The 15,307-nt window shown below is 37.9% G+C and overlaps 1 protein-coding gene across 2 annotated transcripts; it reads right to left on the bottom strand.

Annotated features, from left to right (window-relative positions):
- Window positions 1-4,575: 4,575 nt before the first annotated feature.
- On the bottom strand, window positions 4,576-13,852 carry zgc:63972 (protein CutA homolog). Of its 2 annotated transcripts, XM_061060856.1 has the most exons (7): window positions 13,741-13,852; window positions 13,461-13,579; window positions 12,861-13,009; window positions 10,728-10,787; window positions 9,894-9,939; window positions 9,736-9,785; window positions 4,576-6,402 (listed from the first exon to the last, which is right to left on the bottom strand). In XM_061060856.1, the coding sequence occupies exons 2-7, from the start codon at window positions 13,563-13,565 to the stop codon at window positions 6,300-6,302; spliced, it is 513 nt and encodes a 170-aa protein (XP_060916839.1). In that variant the 5' UTR covers window positions 13,566-13,579; window positions 13,741-13,852; the 3' UTR covers window positions 4,576-6,299. The 2 variants fall into 2 exon arrangements, with proteins under 2 accessions (XP_060916839.1, XP_060916840.1); XM_061060857.1 differs by lacking the exons at window positions 10,728-10,787; window positions 13,741-13,852 and having other exon boundaries at window positions 13,461-13,716.
- Between the last annotated feature and the right edge of the window lie 1,455 nt (window positions 13,853-15,307).

Below are 15,307 nucleotides of genomic sequence, written 5' to 3'. Positions count from 1 at the left end.
TCATCACTGACTGTCTGACTCTCTGCAGACTGTTCACGTCTCTCCAGCTCCATAAAAGGTTTCTTGTGTCGCTATCCGACATGTAAACTTCACTGTGCAAACTATGCAGATAAGTTAACTGTTGCTCACGCCGAGTCGGTTTGGAAAAATATCAGAACAGTTGCATATAACCGGGATGGAGTTGTTTTTGCGGACTACTCTTAAATTTCGTTTTCCTGCGGGGGAGACGCCTCTGTGTCGGAGCATAACCTGCAGCATGATAAATGAAGAAACACATTAGACCGGTTCTACGATCTCTCTGCTTCGTCGGATCTAAGATCGTTATATCGCCCACCACTACTTCGAAACATTCTAAATTTCATTCATATGATAGAATTTAGAGCAACTTTTTGTTGATAAATGAGCCCTCAGGGGTTTTATACATTGTGGGATAGTGAGCCTTCACTAAAAGAACATCAAATCTTCTTTTTTTAAGATTACATTCAGCCCAGCGTTGACTCACATTAACCCTAAAGTTGTGGGCTACCTTAACCCTCCACTATTCACCCTAAACTGAAAACACACTCAAAAATGTACCAACTAGATAAATAGATTGTAAGGCGTATTTGTGCAATTTAACTCAAGTAAAATCATTTTTTAAAAAACATTTCAAAGTGTGTCAGACAACAAATAAAATCCTCATTAAGCCCTAATTCAGATCAAAGACGGTCAACCCTTCACTTCTGAACACAACAAGGCTGTGATTTTTTTTTAAATTAAATGGCCGCAGCCATCTTGTTTTTTAGTCCGCCAAATGATGGCGCCCTGTGCGGAAGGAGGGGCTGGCACGAAAGTAAATAGTTACGCAGAACATGACGAAGCTAATTCATTAGCTAGCCAGTAAGATAATAAACAACAGTGTTAACTCCTGAAAAAGCCATTTATTTCTGGTGGTAATATTAGCTAACTAGCTCCTGTATCCAAAACACAGGCCGTCATAAATATATTACCGTATGGGGATGGCGAGTGCAGACACAACACCTGCTAGTAAGTGCTACCTTTCAAATGAAATACTACTGAACTTTCACTCACCGAAAAAATACGAAGCGAAGACTTCCTGGACGGTCTGACTGTTGTTGTCTGTGTGCAATTAACAGGAAAGCATTCCATATTCTGTCCAATATTTGCATTGGTAACCCTACCACAGGCAGCAGCACCAAAAAAACAACCGGGGGGTTTAAGTTCAGTGGCTAGAATACTCAGTGACGACACTTCATCTGTCACTCATAGTGACCACGCCCCTAATTAAACATAAAGCATTCATGTAATTTAAGAAGGTAAGTTATCGCTTGACACTTTCTTTTGGCGAAAGTTTCAGTTTTTTTGTGTAAATCAGTGTAGTGATGAAAGATACAACAGAAAACTCAAAGTACTTTTTCGATTCTCAGATTTTTTTTAAATTTTCAAAATCCAAAACAAAAAAACGCCAAGCAGAATTTACAATTGAATATATGTAATTTTCGTTTTCTTTTTCTTTTTTTTTGTGAAATAATTTGAACATTGTTTTTTGTTTATTGTATTTTCGTGCTTTTCATTTTGTTTTGTATTTTTGATATGTTTGATTTTATTTGATATGTCTGAAATAAATTGAATCAATCAATTAATCAATCAATGTACAGTAAACCCTGCACAGTTGTCATGGTTGACATATCAGCTACAGAGACCAATATGTTTTGCACCAGCAATTGTTGAATTCTTCTTTAAAGTTGGGCATTTTTAATATGGGGAGTGATCATAGGAATTTAAGTAAAATGTATAAATGGCAAATAGACGGGTGGGTTTGTTGGTCATTATAACAACATATGACACTTTGGACAATGTGGCTTATGATACGAATCATAAGTCACTGTACTCCTTCTCTTATTTATGCTCTCAAAAGTTTATTAGTCTCATTCTTCTGTTTCCTCTCTCTAATTGTGCCCGACATGTAGGCTGTCTCTCATGTAGGCCTAAACTGTGTACCATGCAGCCTGGAGTAGAAACTCGGACCTGGCAGTAACACCAAACTCTCTTCCCTCCTCCATGACAGGTAAGATGATGTATAGATGAAGGAAATCAGGCCTGCCTTGTGAAAAATTAATACCCAGTTTGATAAACGTGAGAACTAATTATCACCCTACTTTAAAATTGCATCTGGTTCATATGGGAGGACTTATTATCTAATACACATTCAAGAAAAATCATGGAGCAAACTTTAAAGAAAGCAAAAATAATGTATAATATGATTCTAAAATATGCATTCAAAAAAAAAGGGTAGATAATATGCTCTTGGAAGCAGCTCTGGTATGTTGCATAATCAGGTTTCACCTCCCCAGGAAAGCAATAGCAGCACCCCAGATTAGTCAACCTTCTTTGATAAAATATTCCTCCTACCTTCAATGTATTCACCCTGCTCCACCCTCGTTTGTTTGAGTGCTTAAAAACCCAGTAATAGCAACAACACTGCTAAACAACAGACAGCAATTTAGTTTTTTAACTGTTCATTGTTCAAATCAGGTGACAGGCAGTTTTACACCGTAGCTCTGAAATGAAGAAACAACAGACAGGGATGATGTATTTAGTAACTTGTTGTAGCCTTAGCACATGAGACACTTAAGATTTTAAATTCATTTTCAGTAAAGGAAAAATCTATCTTCAGGATACTTGTTTTTAAATATTTTTTTTCTGGGGTCCTTGCTTCTGTAGAAAACTCAAGTGGAGTATTATGTTGATACGTGATTGCTGTGGATATCATTATAAGGCATTTTACCTCGCATCCTAACCAGCTTGGGAGGATATGAAACCGATTAAGCATTATTAAGATGATCCAGCTAGAAGAAACACTGCTGAATGTTGTACCTTGGTTTTATGCTTTTGTTTGTCAGCTTCCTTAAGCTAAACTAAAACTGTGTCACTGCTTGCACAAGATTCTGTGTTGTAGCCTAGTTGTTAAAACGGTTTAGTGATTCTGTGTGCATGGGAATAGACAAAAAACTGGATCAGTTACATAACTGAATCGACAAGCCTCTTTCAAACTAGGTACACTTTTAAAGACAAGAGCAGCCCTGATAGTATTTTTGTCATGCGCTGACTTCTTGTTGCTCCCCTTCTTCTACCATGTTGACCTATTTGAGTTGCCACATCTGTTGTTCACCTGTTTCAGTGCTCCACTTGCCTGTTTTTCTACTCTAAAGAGAATGATACACTTTTGACTGACTGCCATGTGGTAAACTTGCTTAAAAAGTTGAATGATAATATTTCAGTACCTGGTCTGTATTGCCTGTAACCCACCCAAACCTAGGTTGAAGTCATGTTTGATTACACTAGAAGTAACACAATGCACTTGTGCAAAAATAAACCAAGGTTTTGTGTCCTGGCAGGATGGGATTTGCACGGTTTGGCTTGGCAAGAAATTTGAATGCAATGTTAATTTAAAAAAAAAAGAAAGTGTAATTACATGACAACGCGTTGAACTCTTAGGAAATCAGGAACAGTGTTTCTAACATAAATCCAAAAAAATTAAAACCTAGCCAGAACTCGCACATCTTGCACGTTGGAGCAGTAGTTACTTCAATCAGATAGACACAGTAACAGCCTAGCAAAACAAATCTTAAATGCCATTGACCGTGCTGCTGCTGTGACCTACTACACATTTTATTTACTTAACACTTCCTTTCTTAGTATTGTTTCCTAACTGCTCTGATACCAATCCATCGTCATCAAGTTCACATCAAATTCTATGTTGGCACAACATCAATTCCTTGCTTAGATCAGAGAGCTGTCTGTGTGTGTGACTCTGTGTGTGTGTGTTATTATTTCCAGTTTATTGAATTGCTCAGTGGGAGCATGTTATCAGCATCTGCTTCTTAAAGCTTATTCTTAATTACCCTCTTCCTAACTCCCTATCCCATGGAGAATTTAATGACAAACGGGGTGGGAAAGAGCCAGTCATTTGTCTCTGTGTGTCTACACAACTTGGATAATATTCATGCAAAAATATATGGTATGTCTTAAATTGCCTCAACCAATTAAGTCTTTGATTGAATACTCTGCAGACACCGTCTTAACAGACTAAGAGAGATCTAGGGTGAAATAATGAATAGGAGGTGAGAAAGAGTCTTTACATGAACTGTCTGATCATACAAGAAGAGAAAACTAATTATGCATCTGGTGTTCAGCAGCCAGTGTTAATTGAGGTTGTTAATACCATGAAATAATAATTACAATAAATGGAAAACACACATTACACTCATTCCTTTTTTTTTTTTTTAATCTCCGTAGAGACTTATAAGGATGAGTCTGATTTCATATTAAGTAGAGAATTAAGGCTGCTTTAAGAAACTATTTCAAATGGCCTTTCAATAAGCGAGTAGTTGTAACATACAAGACGATATTTTTGAATATCTGCAAAAATAACAGGCAATCTGTAAGGACTCAATATGATTCAAATGCAAATATCATTGTGTTGTTTTGTGCATTGAAACATCACCATCTAGTGGACTTTTAACCACACTGCAGATTTTAAAAACCTTTCCAGCAATCATGAATTACAAAAAGTACCTGTGCAAATGAAGGTTTATTCAAACATGCCTTGTACACACGTCCCTAAAATACATACTAATGTCAGAGAATACATACAGAATACTTTCAAATAACAGACATTCACATAAGCAGAAACTTGCATCCACAAAAACACACTCGCACTCTCACCAAATGGCCTGAGCTCCTGACCTGATGGGGAGGATTATTTTGGCTCAGCAGACAACAGCCGACTAAAATGTGTCTGCAGTTCTTTTGTTGAGGCCTCGTGCCGGAAACGCATTCTGCCGACTGAGGCTTAGTGTGTATCTTTGTAGAATGAGGTAAGCATGCATGGCTGTCTGACCTGTATTATCCTGAATGTGGCATAGTGCTGGCATATTTGTTGTGAATTTCAAAGCCTTTTTTAGAAATTGTGATGACAGGATATAAACAGGTATGGAATAAAATCCAGCAAAATACAAAATTTCCTGTCAATACATACAGTGCTGCTATTCATATGTGCAAGTGATGTCTGGATTTAATAACAATCACATTTTTTTCTTGAAAATTTTTACTTGGCATTTTTAAATCTTGCAGAGATCAAGGATGTGTCTTTTAAGGAAGACCTGATCAAGTCAGCATTTGTTCTTTGGGATACAAAAAAAAGCTTTTAATAATTTGTAAGGATAAAGACAGGGTGGCGATTATACCTCTCTGTTAATTTATCCTCCGTGCTTCTGTGTAGTTTTAATTTATGTTGCACAAAATGGTTGTAAATCAGTTCACGCTGAGATAACCCAGAATAGAGCAGCTCTGAGATTCAGCACTTTTGCTCTTTTCCTTTTACTTACAGTGTGCAAGTAATTCAGTTGTGTGTTGCTTACAGCCCCTTTTGTACAAATAAAGGAAATCTTCTGCAGCCTGACAGATCAATACTTTATTGAACTGAAAGTACACATAGATTGCTCTAGAAACATGTTGCTCTGAGTGTCACTCTTCACATTTCCCTTGAAAAAGATAACTCATCTGATTTCCAAAAGAGCTTTAAAGATCTTTTGAATTCATAAGAATAAATACATAAACAATGTTGTGTTCAACATCAGGCATCAATGTTGATGACAATGCAGTAGTTATGCATTGTCATTAACAAGATCTAATACTATTTAGAACCCTCCTGTAAGGCAAATCTGGAACACAACCACACAAGAATGATGACATCTTAAATAATCTCAATAGATAAAAAGCCAGACTAAAAAGTATAGTCAATGAAATGCAAATGCTGAAAGATTACTGCTTTAAGAGGATGGTGTTATCCATATTGCAAGTACAATAATGCATACGCATAATGTATACTGAGAGGTGGGCAAAGAATGCATTATACAGAGGAGTGATTGCACATTCAAGCCCATACTGTGGTTATTTTCCACAGGCTGTTGATGTTTTCATCCATTTATGTTTATCAGACTACCACAGCACAAAGCATTAGTCCTGTTATGGTAGGCTTCATTTGTAGAAAACTGACCTGTCAAATGGAAATATTTGACTGAAGTGTTTTCTGTAGCTGGTGTATAAAACAAATCTCTACAGCGCAATTAAAAGGTCAGAGATCCAAAACAGTATAAATATATTATGGTTGTTGTTCAGTAGAGTGCTCACTTAACTCTTCAATCCAAAGCTGTTAAACCAGCTCAGGCTCATGGCTCAGCTTCCTTATTGAGATGAGGTCCATATAGAGATTGTCTTTGATTTGTAATGACACATTAGTCATCTGGAATGGCTTCATCCATCCATTTCATGTAAGCCAGACTGCCGTCCTCCACAGGGAAGCTGAGGACTTCTGGGTTCGCATAGGGGTGGACAGACCTTGAAGGGACCAACAAAGGCAAAAACATGTCATATACGTTGTAAAGCTCCTTCTTATAGAGAAATAGTACGAGAAGAAAAAAAGCCAAGCAAGTTAATTTAGCTGTTTAAACACAAGGCAATTCAAATGGTTTTCTATGAGATGTGTAAGATACAAACAAATAGTCCCAAATATTACGCAAAAAAAAAAAAGGTGTGGCAAAAAGAAGACACTTCAACCCAGATAAAAAAAAATGGAAGTAAGGTTTGATATTGATATCAGTTTTCTGTGTTTGGTACATTCAAACGGCTGCTTCTCTAAACAATCTGGCACTCAACACTAAAAAAAACAAAAGAACTGATTGTTGACTTCAGAAAAAACTGCACTGCACATAAATGTACAGACAGTGGAGAAAGTCTGCAGTTGTAGGTTTCTGGGCATCCAATTCTCAGACGAACTGACTTGGACTATCAACAAACATTCCCTTGTTACGGAGATAGTTTTTATATGCATGCTACCTCATCCTCACTAACAGTGTTGGACTCCGTGTACCATGCTGCTCTGCACTTTGTCTCTGGTTGAGGTCATTGTGTCTTTTACGAGAGAGAAGGTTTGTATTCCTTGTACAACCCAAGGATGGAGCATCTGTACATTTTTCGTTCTAAGGCCATACTACATGAACTGCCTTCTTATTTACTGTATGTTCTCTGCTGATTCCTAAAGCTCTCAGGAGCTGTAGGACTCATCGTGTACGTCATTCCATGAACTCACTCTGTCTTTGGTGAAAGTGCTTTTAGTGTGTTTGCTCCTTCATCTCTCGATCTGAGTTGCAGAGTCACCTTCAGCTAGAGCATTTAGTTGGCTTGGAAGATGTTAAACACAGAATAAATGATCATTCAACCGCTGTATGCACATGTTTCTCTGCTTAACACTTCTGATTGGCTGATTTTTGTTATATTTGTTTATTGTCTGTATTTTATGCTGCTGCCTTAGCCTGGACTCTCTTGGAAAAGTGACGTTTCTACTTATCTCGGCGAGAATATTTTCCTGATAAAATAAAAGTTACATTTTTAAAAAGGCAAAACTGAGGCTCAACTTCTTGAGAACACTCAGGAAGGTCAATATTACACAGCAGCTGCTGGTGGATTTCTACCTGAGAGTATACTGCCACACAGGAACCTAGTGGGATACTGCAGCATCTCTGTGGCTGACAGGAAGGCCCTACAGAGGGTCATCAACGCAGCACAGAAGATCACAAAAACACATCTGCCTGCCCTGGATGACATCTACACCTCCTGTTGCCTACGCAAGACATTCTGCATCCTCAAGGACAAATCTCACTCTGCCCACTACCTGCTTGACCTCCTGCCCACGGGAAAGTGCTTCAGATCAATCAAAGCACGCACCAAGAGACTAAAGTACAGTTTCCAGCCTAAAGTCATCACCATACTGAACACTATAGTCCAGATAGACAATTACAGTGCAATGTTGCTTTTGTGTAAAATATTCTAACAAGTCCAATACCGTTATAGACTACTGCCACCAGTGCAATTATGCTGTCTTTAACGGCTACCTCAAGTATACGTTTGTACTATGAATGCAACTTATTTTGTAAGTATACGCGTGTGTCATCCATCTGTTAATGCAGGAGGCTTTGGAGTCCTATCAATGGAGGTCGCCATGCTGTAAATGCTGTCTCAACCAAACTTTCAGTCAACCTAAAGATATGCTAAAGGCTGGAGGCGGGTTTTTAGCCTCTTGACACACTGTTATATTGGCCTGCCTATCAATCAGGTCAACTGCGCACCTTATTGTGAATAATGCTTATCCTTCATCAAATGAAAAGGAATGAGTTATCCAAAAAATCAACCTCCGCACAGTATGTGCAAGGTATGAGCTTATCAGACCTATTTAGTTTTTTGAACTAGGCTGTAAGTTTATGCTAATTTCTGCTTTAAAAACTGCTTTTTTGAAAGGGTGAATGTGTGACTTCTGGTGCTTCAGCAACCAGCCTCAAGCAGACACTCGACAAACTGTATGATTTCGCACTTCGGCATCAGCTGCATTTTTTTTAACACCAGAGGTTTCCGCTTGGTGTTGGTGTGTGTGTGTGTGTGTGTGTGTGTGTGTGTGTGTGTGTGTGTGTGTGTGTGTGTGTGTGTGTGTGTGTGTGTGTGTTGGGGGGCTGAGCTACACTCAGGCTGACAGCACATTTTTGTTGTGTACACCTGTCCAATGACTATAAACATTCTATTCTATTCTGTTTCTAAGGTTTGACTCTAAGGAGAGTAAACCGATCTTTAAGGTCTTGTCAGTTCATAATGGAGCAGAAGACCAGAAATGTACTTCTGCCCTATGCTAAAGGAGACTGCCTCAAGCTTTTACCAGCTCTTCTCGAACAGAAATAATAAGAGCTACGCTGAGTGTACTCAGAAGTGCATTAAACTAAAGCAAAACAGAAAGCACAAGCATTTACTAGATTTTACTGTTTACAACTTTTTTCAACTTGGACTAAGTGTTTTTTCATTATGGTGTTTGACACTTGACATAGCAGCTTTGTACCTCCATTAATTTGGAATAAGGATTCCACAGTATGCCTAAAGGAGGAAAATAAGGCTCCTCTATTGTTACCAAAAAGTGCTTCAAATGCTTCTCAACACAACAGTAGTCAGATTACAAGACATGCCATCATCCAATGTTCTGATAATCCAATACTGACGGGCTGTATGTTGTAAGAGATACCTCTTTTTTTTTTTTTTTTTTTTTTAAATAACTGGTGCAATTACAAGTCATTGCAATTAACTCTAAATAGTTATTTCATAGGCTTATATTTCACGTAGTGTATATTTCTAATCGTATATCATCCTAATTGTAGAAATGTTAGTACAGACACAACAGTTCAACTCAATAAAAAAAATTGCATGATATGAACAAAGGTTATTAAGATTATTTTTAAGTAATGTTTTTAATGTTGAAGTTGAGGCAGGTACATCCTGTTGTAGTTGTTTAAGTTTCCTCTCCACACAGCAACGGTAAATGAGAAAGTATGTGAGCAACACCGATGTATTTTCAATTATGCTTTCCATAAATATATGATTTAATTGTCTGATCACAGTGACTGCCTCTGTTGAACAGCACAGCTGCCCTCGAGATGCTCTATGTATTCAGTCTAAAAAGGAAGTCATGAAAGTTTAAGTACACAACAGGGCCCAAGTTGAAAATTACCGCAGTGAATCTTTAATGCACTCCTACAGTATAGTGGGCCGAGGTGAAGCAATTCAAAAGGTACACAGGAAATGTAATGTTTAGATTACAACAATTTTTAATAACGATTACATAAAGCAACCTCTCACCTCACGTAGTCCACGACCTCCTGGATCCTGGAGGTCTTTGTTTTCACCAGCTGCAACAACAGAGACATCTCATCTTAAACGTTGGCTTTCCATTCAAACACTGCGCTTAAACTGCTGACTTAATGGTGATCCCAATGTGACTTTCTCACCCAGCTTACCATCAGAATTTCACTTGCATCCTGGATTTCACCTTTCCAATAGTACCTGAAGAAGCGTCAAGCACAAGGAATTAGAACTGTACCATGTACCTAAAGCCTGAATCTTACCAGCACATTACGCAAAGCTCATAAATCAAGTGAACGAAAGCTTTCATTAAAACGATATTTTCCTGAAGAATACATCAATCTAACCTTACCAACCATTTATTATTGGCTACAGTTCACATAAATACTGTCAAATTGTTCCTTAGAGGCTTTTATGGTGTTGTAAGCTAAATAAAGTATTCTTTGCTTTAAATATGTGAAAGACAGCAAAACACAAACTAAGAACCTGTATTTAGGCTTTTGACACGTCAGAATTGGAGTACAACACTACTGGATCTAACTGAAACACATTCCTTACAAACCTGCACCACCCCTACCACCTCCATCAACACCCTCACTCCTTAACTAACCCAACCACATCTTGTATTTTTAGCGTAAACCTCTTTTTGGCAAACAGGACTTAACACTGTCTCTTCTATGCAGCAACACTCCGTCCTCTACACCCTGAGTTTTTTCCCCTTCCTTTTGTGGTTATGCATTAACAGGAAAGTTCAGCCATGCATAGAAACATATGGGCCCCTTTGAATGCTAACTGCCAGTCAGTATCTAGTGATGGAAAAACTGATCAAAGCATTCAAATACAGCCCATTCAGCCTGTCGTTGCCTTGGCAATTACATCAGTGTTTATGTATTTATGTGTTATGTGAGGGAAATCACAACTAAGCCAAGCTTTGTGGTTGAGCGTCAGAAGCCAAGTTGATTCAAGGTAATGGGTAAATTATGATTTACATTGTGGAGGTCCTGGAGAGAATGTTAATGCTGGCTGCCATCCGCCTCTCCATGATTGCCCTGAAAAAAAAAGATAGAACGGTAGGGAAAGTGGATGGAAAAAGAGGGAAACAGACGTGGAAAGAGAGGAAAGAAAAAATGAAACACTTACAAACCACCAGCTGTTTATCAATTGCGGCATGTAACTGAGCCCTTCATCCAGGTGCTCTTAAAGCAGCCTGCAGGAAAATACTTCCATGCACAAGATGATAAACTTTGCTTTCTGTTTTTTGCTCGCCTGATATTAAAGTTCATTTCCAGCGTGCCCCTTCCTCGAGCCAGTGTCTCTGAAGGAGTTGATTTACATAACTGGCACCCGCACTTTGGCTTCATTATGCCCGGACACGTGGTAAATAGAGCTCATTTACATGCAGCTAAAATACCAACAAAGAAGATGAGAACACTAACACAGTGCGCTCTACTCATGACGAGATTGTTTCTCATCTCAATACAGAAAAGTCACTGAATGGCCTGGCTGACTGATTTTGAAATGTTCAAGTCACTCTGATTTACTTAAGTAATAAAAATAATAAATTAACACCAAATGACAAAATAAATCCATGCAAAAGGAAAAGTGTGATTGATTTCAGGGATAAGTTTTCTTTTTTGCCAGGAGTTGAATGAGAAGATTGACACCACTCTCATGTCAGTATGGTCAACAAGAAGATTGAAACACTCGGGGGTTGGCCTAGTTTAGCACAAGGTCTGGGGGCAGGGACAAACACGAGTCCAAAACCTTTAAAATACTTGTAACTAATATTTTGTTGCTTGTGTTTAATAAGTAGAAAAACTAAAGTGTAAAACCCTTACTTTTGTGGTTTTCTTGGAGGGGTCTCCCTGAAGTGTTGTTTTCACCATGTGTGCCATAGAAATATGCTATATAAGCTAAACCACAACTTGTGTTTTTACACAGTTTTTTACGGATTCAACAAACAAGATAAGAGAAGACATTACGGAATTTAAGGGATGTGGTAAGTTGGTTTGTTATTTTTAACCTTTGGACCGAGCAAGGCTAGCATTGTTCTATTCTCTAACCCCACGTGCTGAGCATAACTCCAAACAAGTTAAAAGTACATGTTGGACGACTGATTAGCTACCAGTAGACATCAGCTTATTATTAGCTAGCTAAGCGTTAGACACTCCCTTGCAAACAATGCTGTTTAATAGTATGACAGGATACAAAAGGAAATGGTATTAATATTCAAGATGTTGGATGTTTATAACTGTTCTCCTATAATAACCTGTGACACTATCAATTATGTTTGCCCGGAAATAGTAAATGTTTATCAAACTCCCAAGTTTTTAGTACTGATGTTCTTATTGATAATGGGCCATATGCCCCCTTCTGAAATTTGGAGCAAACTATTTGATGTATTGAGGTTGAATTATAATTAAATATTAAACCACACTTTCAAAATTTGACTTTGACTTCATTTTAAATTCAAAGTTATAGGTGACCCATGTGGAAAAAAAAGGCTTATCTCTTGGCTTATCCTGTCTCAAAGACATGTAAGAAGTTTTTCTCATATAATATCTTATCTTGCTTTCTATTTAAAGTTAAGCAAGTAAACCATTAACCAAGGCACTTTCAGTATTGTGTTGTAAGTCAAATCACTTTAAAGTAGGGCTGTCAAATAAATACAAAATTTAAATCGGGATTAAACATTAAAATTCAATAGTTAATCCCATTTTTTATCACGTATTTGAAATTCCATTCATTTGCCTTTGAAAAATGTTTGTTATGCTTTTATTTTTTTATTTTCATACTGTCTTAACTAAGGGTACTTTACTTCCTGTTTGGATACAGACCTGCTTTTATTTTGTTAGAAAATAAGGAACTTGTGATAATTTCACAACAGAAAAACAGAACATGGTAAAAAAAAAAAAGTATGTCTGATGTCACAAGGTGGATATTACTTTTGAATTTTCAACTGAGCTGTCTAGGATTTTTTTGTTTTTTTTAAGTGAAATTAGCCGTTAGCCATCAGTATTTCATTCAGTCTTTTTTCACCAGCTAAAACTCTATACATGAGCTACAAGTAGTCACTGTTGAATAGTAGTGTATAAATACAGTAAGCAGACTATAAGAATTACCTGCCAATGTCTTTTGCTGCTTGTTCATTGGGACTGTTGATGAGAAGGAGGGAGTGGTGGCCTGGTATATAACTTCCTGTCAGCGCTGAATGAAGCTGGATCCCAATGGACCTTAACCCAGGATACATAGACACGGACAGGACCAGGAGCTGTAGGTACAAAGAGGACAAAAACATCTTAAATTGTTAAATTAACAATGTTAACAAACATACTTTAAGACTAGGGGTTTGTTTAATATTTGAATACATCATAAATGATTTTGAAATGTAGCTGTTCCTTGTTATTTTATGTATGCATGAGGCAAAGTTGTAACTCAATTTAATTAAGTGCTGCCCTCTGAAAGCATGGCCATGTTTGGATTGGATTGAGTATTTATCCTCTTATTATTTGGCACTGTCTGTCACAGATAAATGAGTATTGGCCTTGGCTTGAGTGCAGTGACCAATTTATAATCTGTCCTACTTTACTGCACAGCACAGCATCACTGTCAGACACAGATGCCCGTAATTCCAGCACAAATATACTCCACATAGGTACAATGGAAAGTGTTCAGTTTTAAGAAAATATTATTAAAGTCCATAAAAGTAAAGCAGCTCTTACCAAACATAACATGAGCAGAACCGTCCGAATGACAGAGTGGCAGAAAGCCTCTTTATGGCATCGCTGGAGCAGCCACTCCATCCTGTTAGAGGCAACAAATGTCATTCCTCAAGTCCAGCCTATGCAGATAACAGGAGGAAACAAACTGTGTTCAACTTCGTTCACAAAACCGCTGAGGCCTTCCCCACTCAGGTAATTAGTGCTCCGTCATTTTTACAGCCACTTATGTCGCGGTGAAACAGCCGCTTTGTGGGACAAAACCACTCTGAAAAGTCGTTACCTTGACAGGAGAAGTGCATCGTGTTGACAGGTAGTGTAGGTCGGATGGTCAAAGGCAGTGGTTAATCTCCGCCCCGTTGGATTGGTCGCTCACACTTCCTGACACACGCGCGCGACCAATAAAAGCCGCCTGTTCACCTCAGCTGCCCCGCCCCGCCCCCCGGGCCTGCATGAGCTTTAAGCGGCTTTGTTGTCTTTACAGTATAAACACATTTTCACTCAGCCTCACTGCGTGTCCGCGGCAAGGCGGACTTAAACTGTAAATCTGTGATATCCGAAGAGTAAAATTGTTTTATAAATACGTTCTTCAGGGGTGGAAGTAGAAATAGTCCATCCATACTGTTTTGATCAAACTAGGCCTATGACGTCAGGCCTTATAAAAAAACACATGGGGTAATGTACATTTACTCAAGTAGCCTACTGTTAAGCTTCTAGTGCTGTATTACCACTTATTTATTTCTACGTATGCTATAGGTTGTAAATGCCAAAATGAAAAGAAAGTATTAATCTACATTGTACTGCTTAAAATGAACGAAATGAAACAAGTGAAATGAAAAATTATTTGGACATAGTAATTTATTTATTGTTTTACTATTAGCCCATTTAACTGTCATATAGTTAGCCTATATGCATTTTTTTCATTAGAAGTAGCTTCACCTGAACATGCTTAAAAAATAAATTGCTCAATTAGCCCTACATATTATGAAACTATTAAATGTGGTAATCTACACGAAAGTTTAACAGGGCTGTTTGCAGTTTCTTCCTTAGAAATAGGATGTGAAATATATTGTAAGATAATTTTGAAATTTGTTGGTGCTTCTTTTTAAATATGATGAAATTCGACATGAGACGAGAGAATGTACAAAGATGTATGTCAAAAGAGGTGCTCTGCCTTAATCGCCATTAAACTGTGATTGTCTCACATTAGGATGAAATGAAACTGCCTCGCTATGACAAACAAAGAACATGAAAAGTATAAAACCTTAAAGTTGCAAAATAGTCCTGAAACTCTGGGAGATGCTGGGGGTGAATTTCATGGGCCTCCCCCCCAAAGCTCAAGCTAAAATGTCCAAACACACTTGTTAGTCAGTTTGTAAAAAAAAAAGCTCCCAAGAGCAACCAAACCACTTTAGTAACTGCTGTAAACTTAAAGACTTAAAGCCAATGCCAAGATGTTAAAGATACAATTTAACACTGAAGGAACACTTGTTACAAAGTTAATAGAGCTGCAATTAGTCTTTTAGGAGAAGAGGAAGAGAAAGTTAGCTTTTAGTGGTGTTAAATAATTAACACTTAAGCACCTGGACAAGAAAGATGTGTGCTTGTTTTTTTAGACTGAAACCATGATGTAACAAGATGAAAGCATTGTAGCCAAAACAGAAAGAAAAACATGTTGAATAAATACAGAGCCAAAGAGAAAAGAAGGCCCCGTATCCTCCTGTTTTAGTGACAAAAACAGTTTCTTTGCCGGTCCTCACTGTCAGCAAAAAAGGCCAATCACTTGTTTGTTTACACACATAACCGCCACATGCAGTGACTGCAGCAACTTGCCCTTTTAGATATGCTAT

Source organism: Labrus mixtus, chromosome 17 (assembly GCF_963584025.1).
Source record: "Labrus mixtus chromosome 17, fLabMix1.1, whole genome shotgun sequence".
Lineage (NCBI taxonomy): Eukaryota > Metazoa > Chordata > Actinopteri > Labriformes > Labridae > Labrus > Labrus mixtus.
The sequence above is the reverse complement of the archived record's forward strand: the minus strand, read 5'-3'. Positions and strand labels throughout refer to the sequence as shown.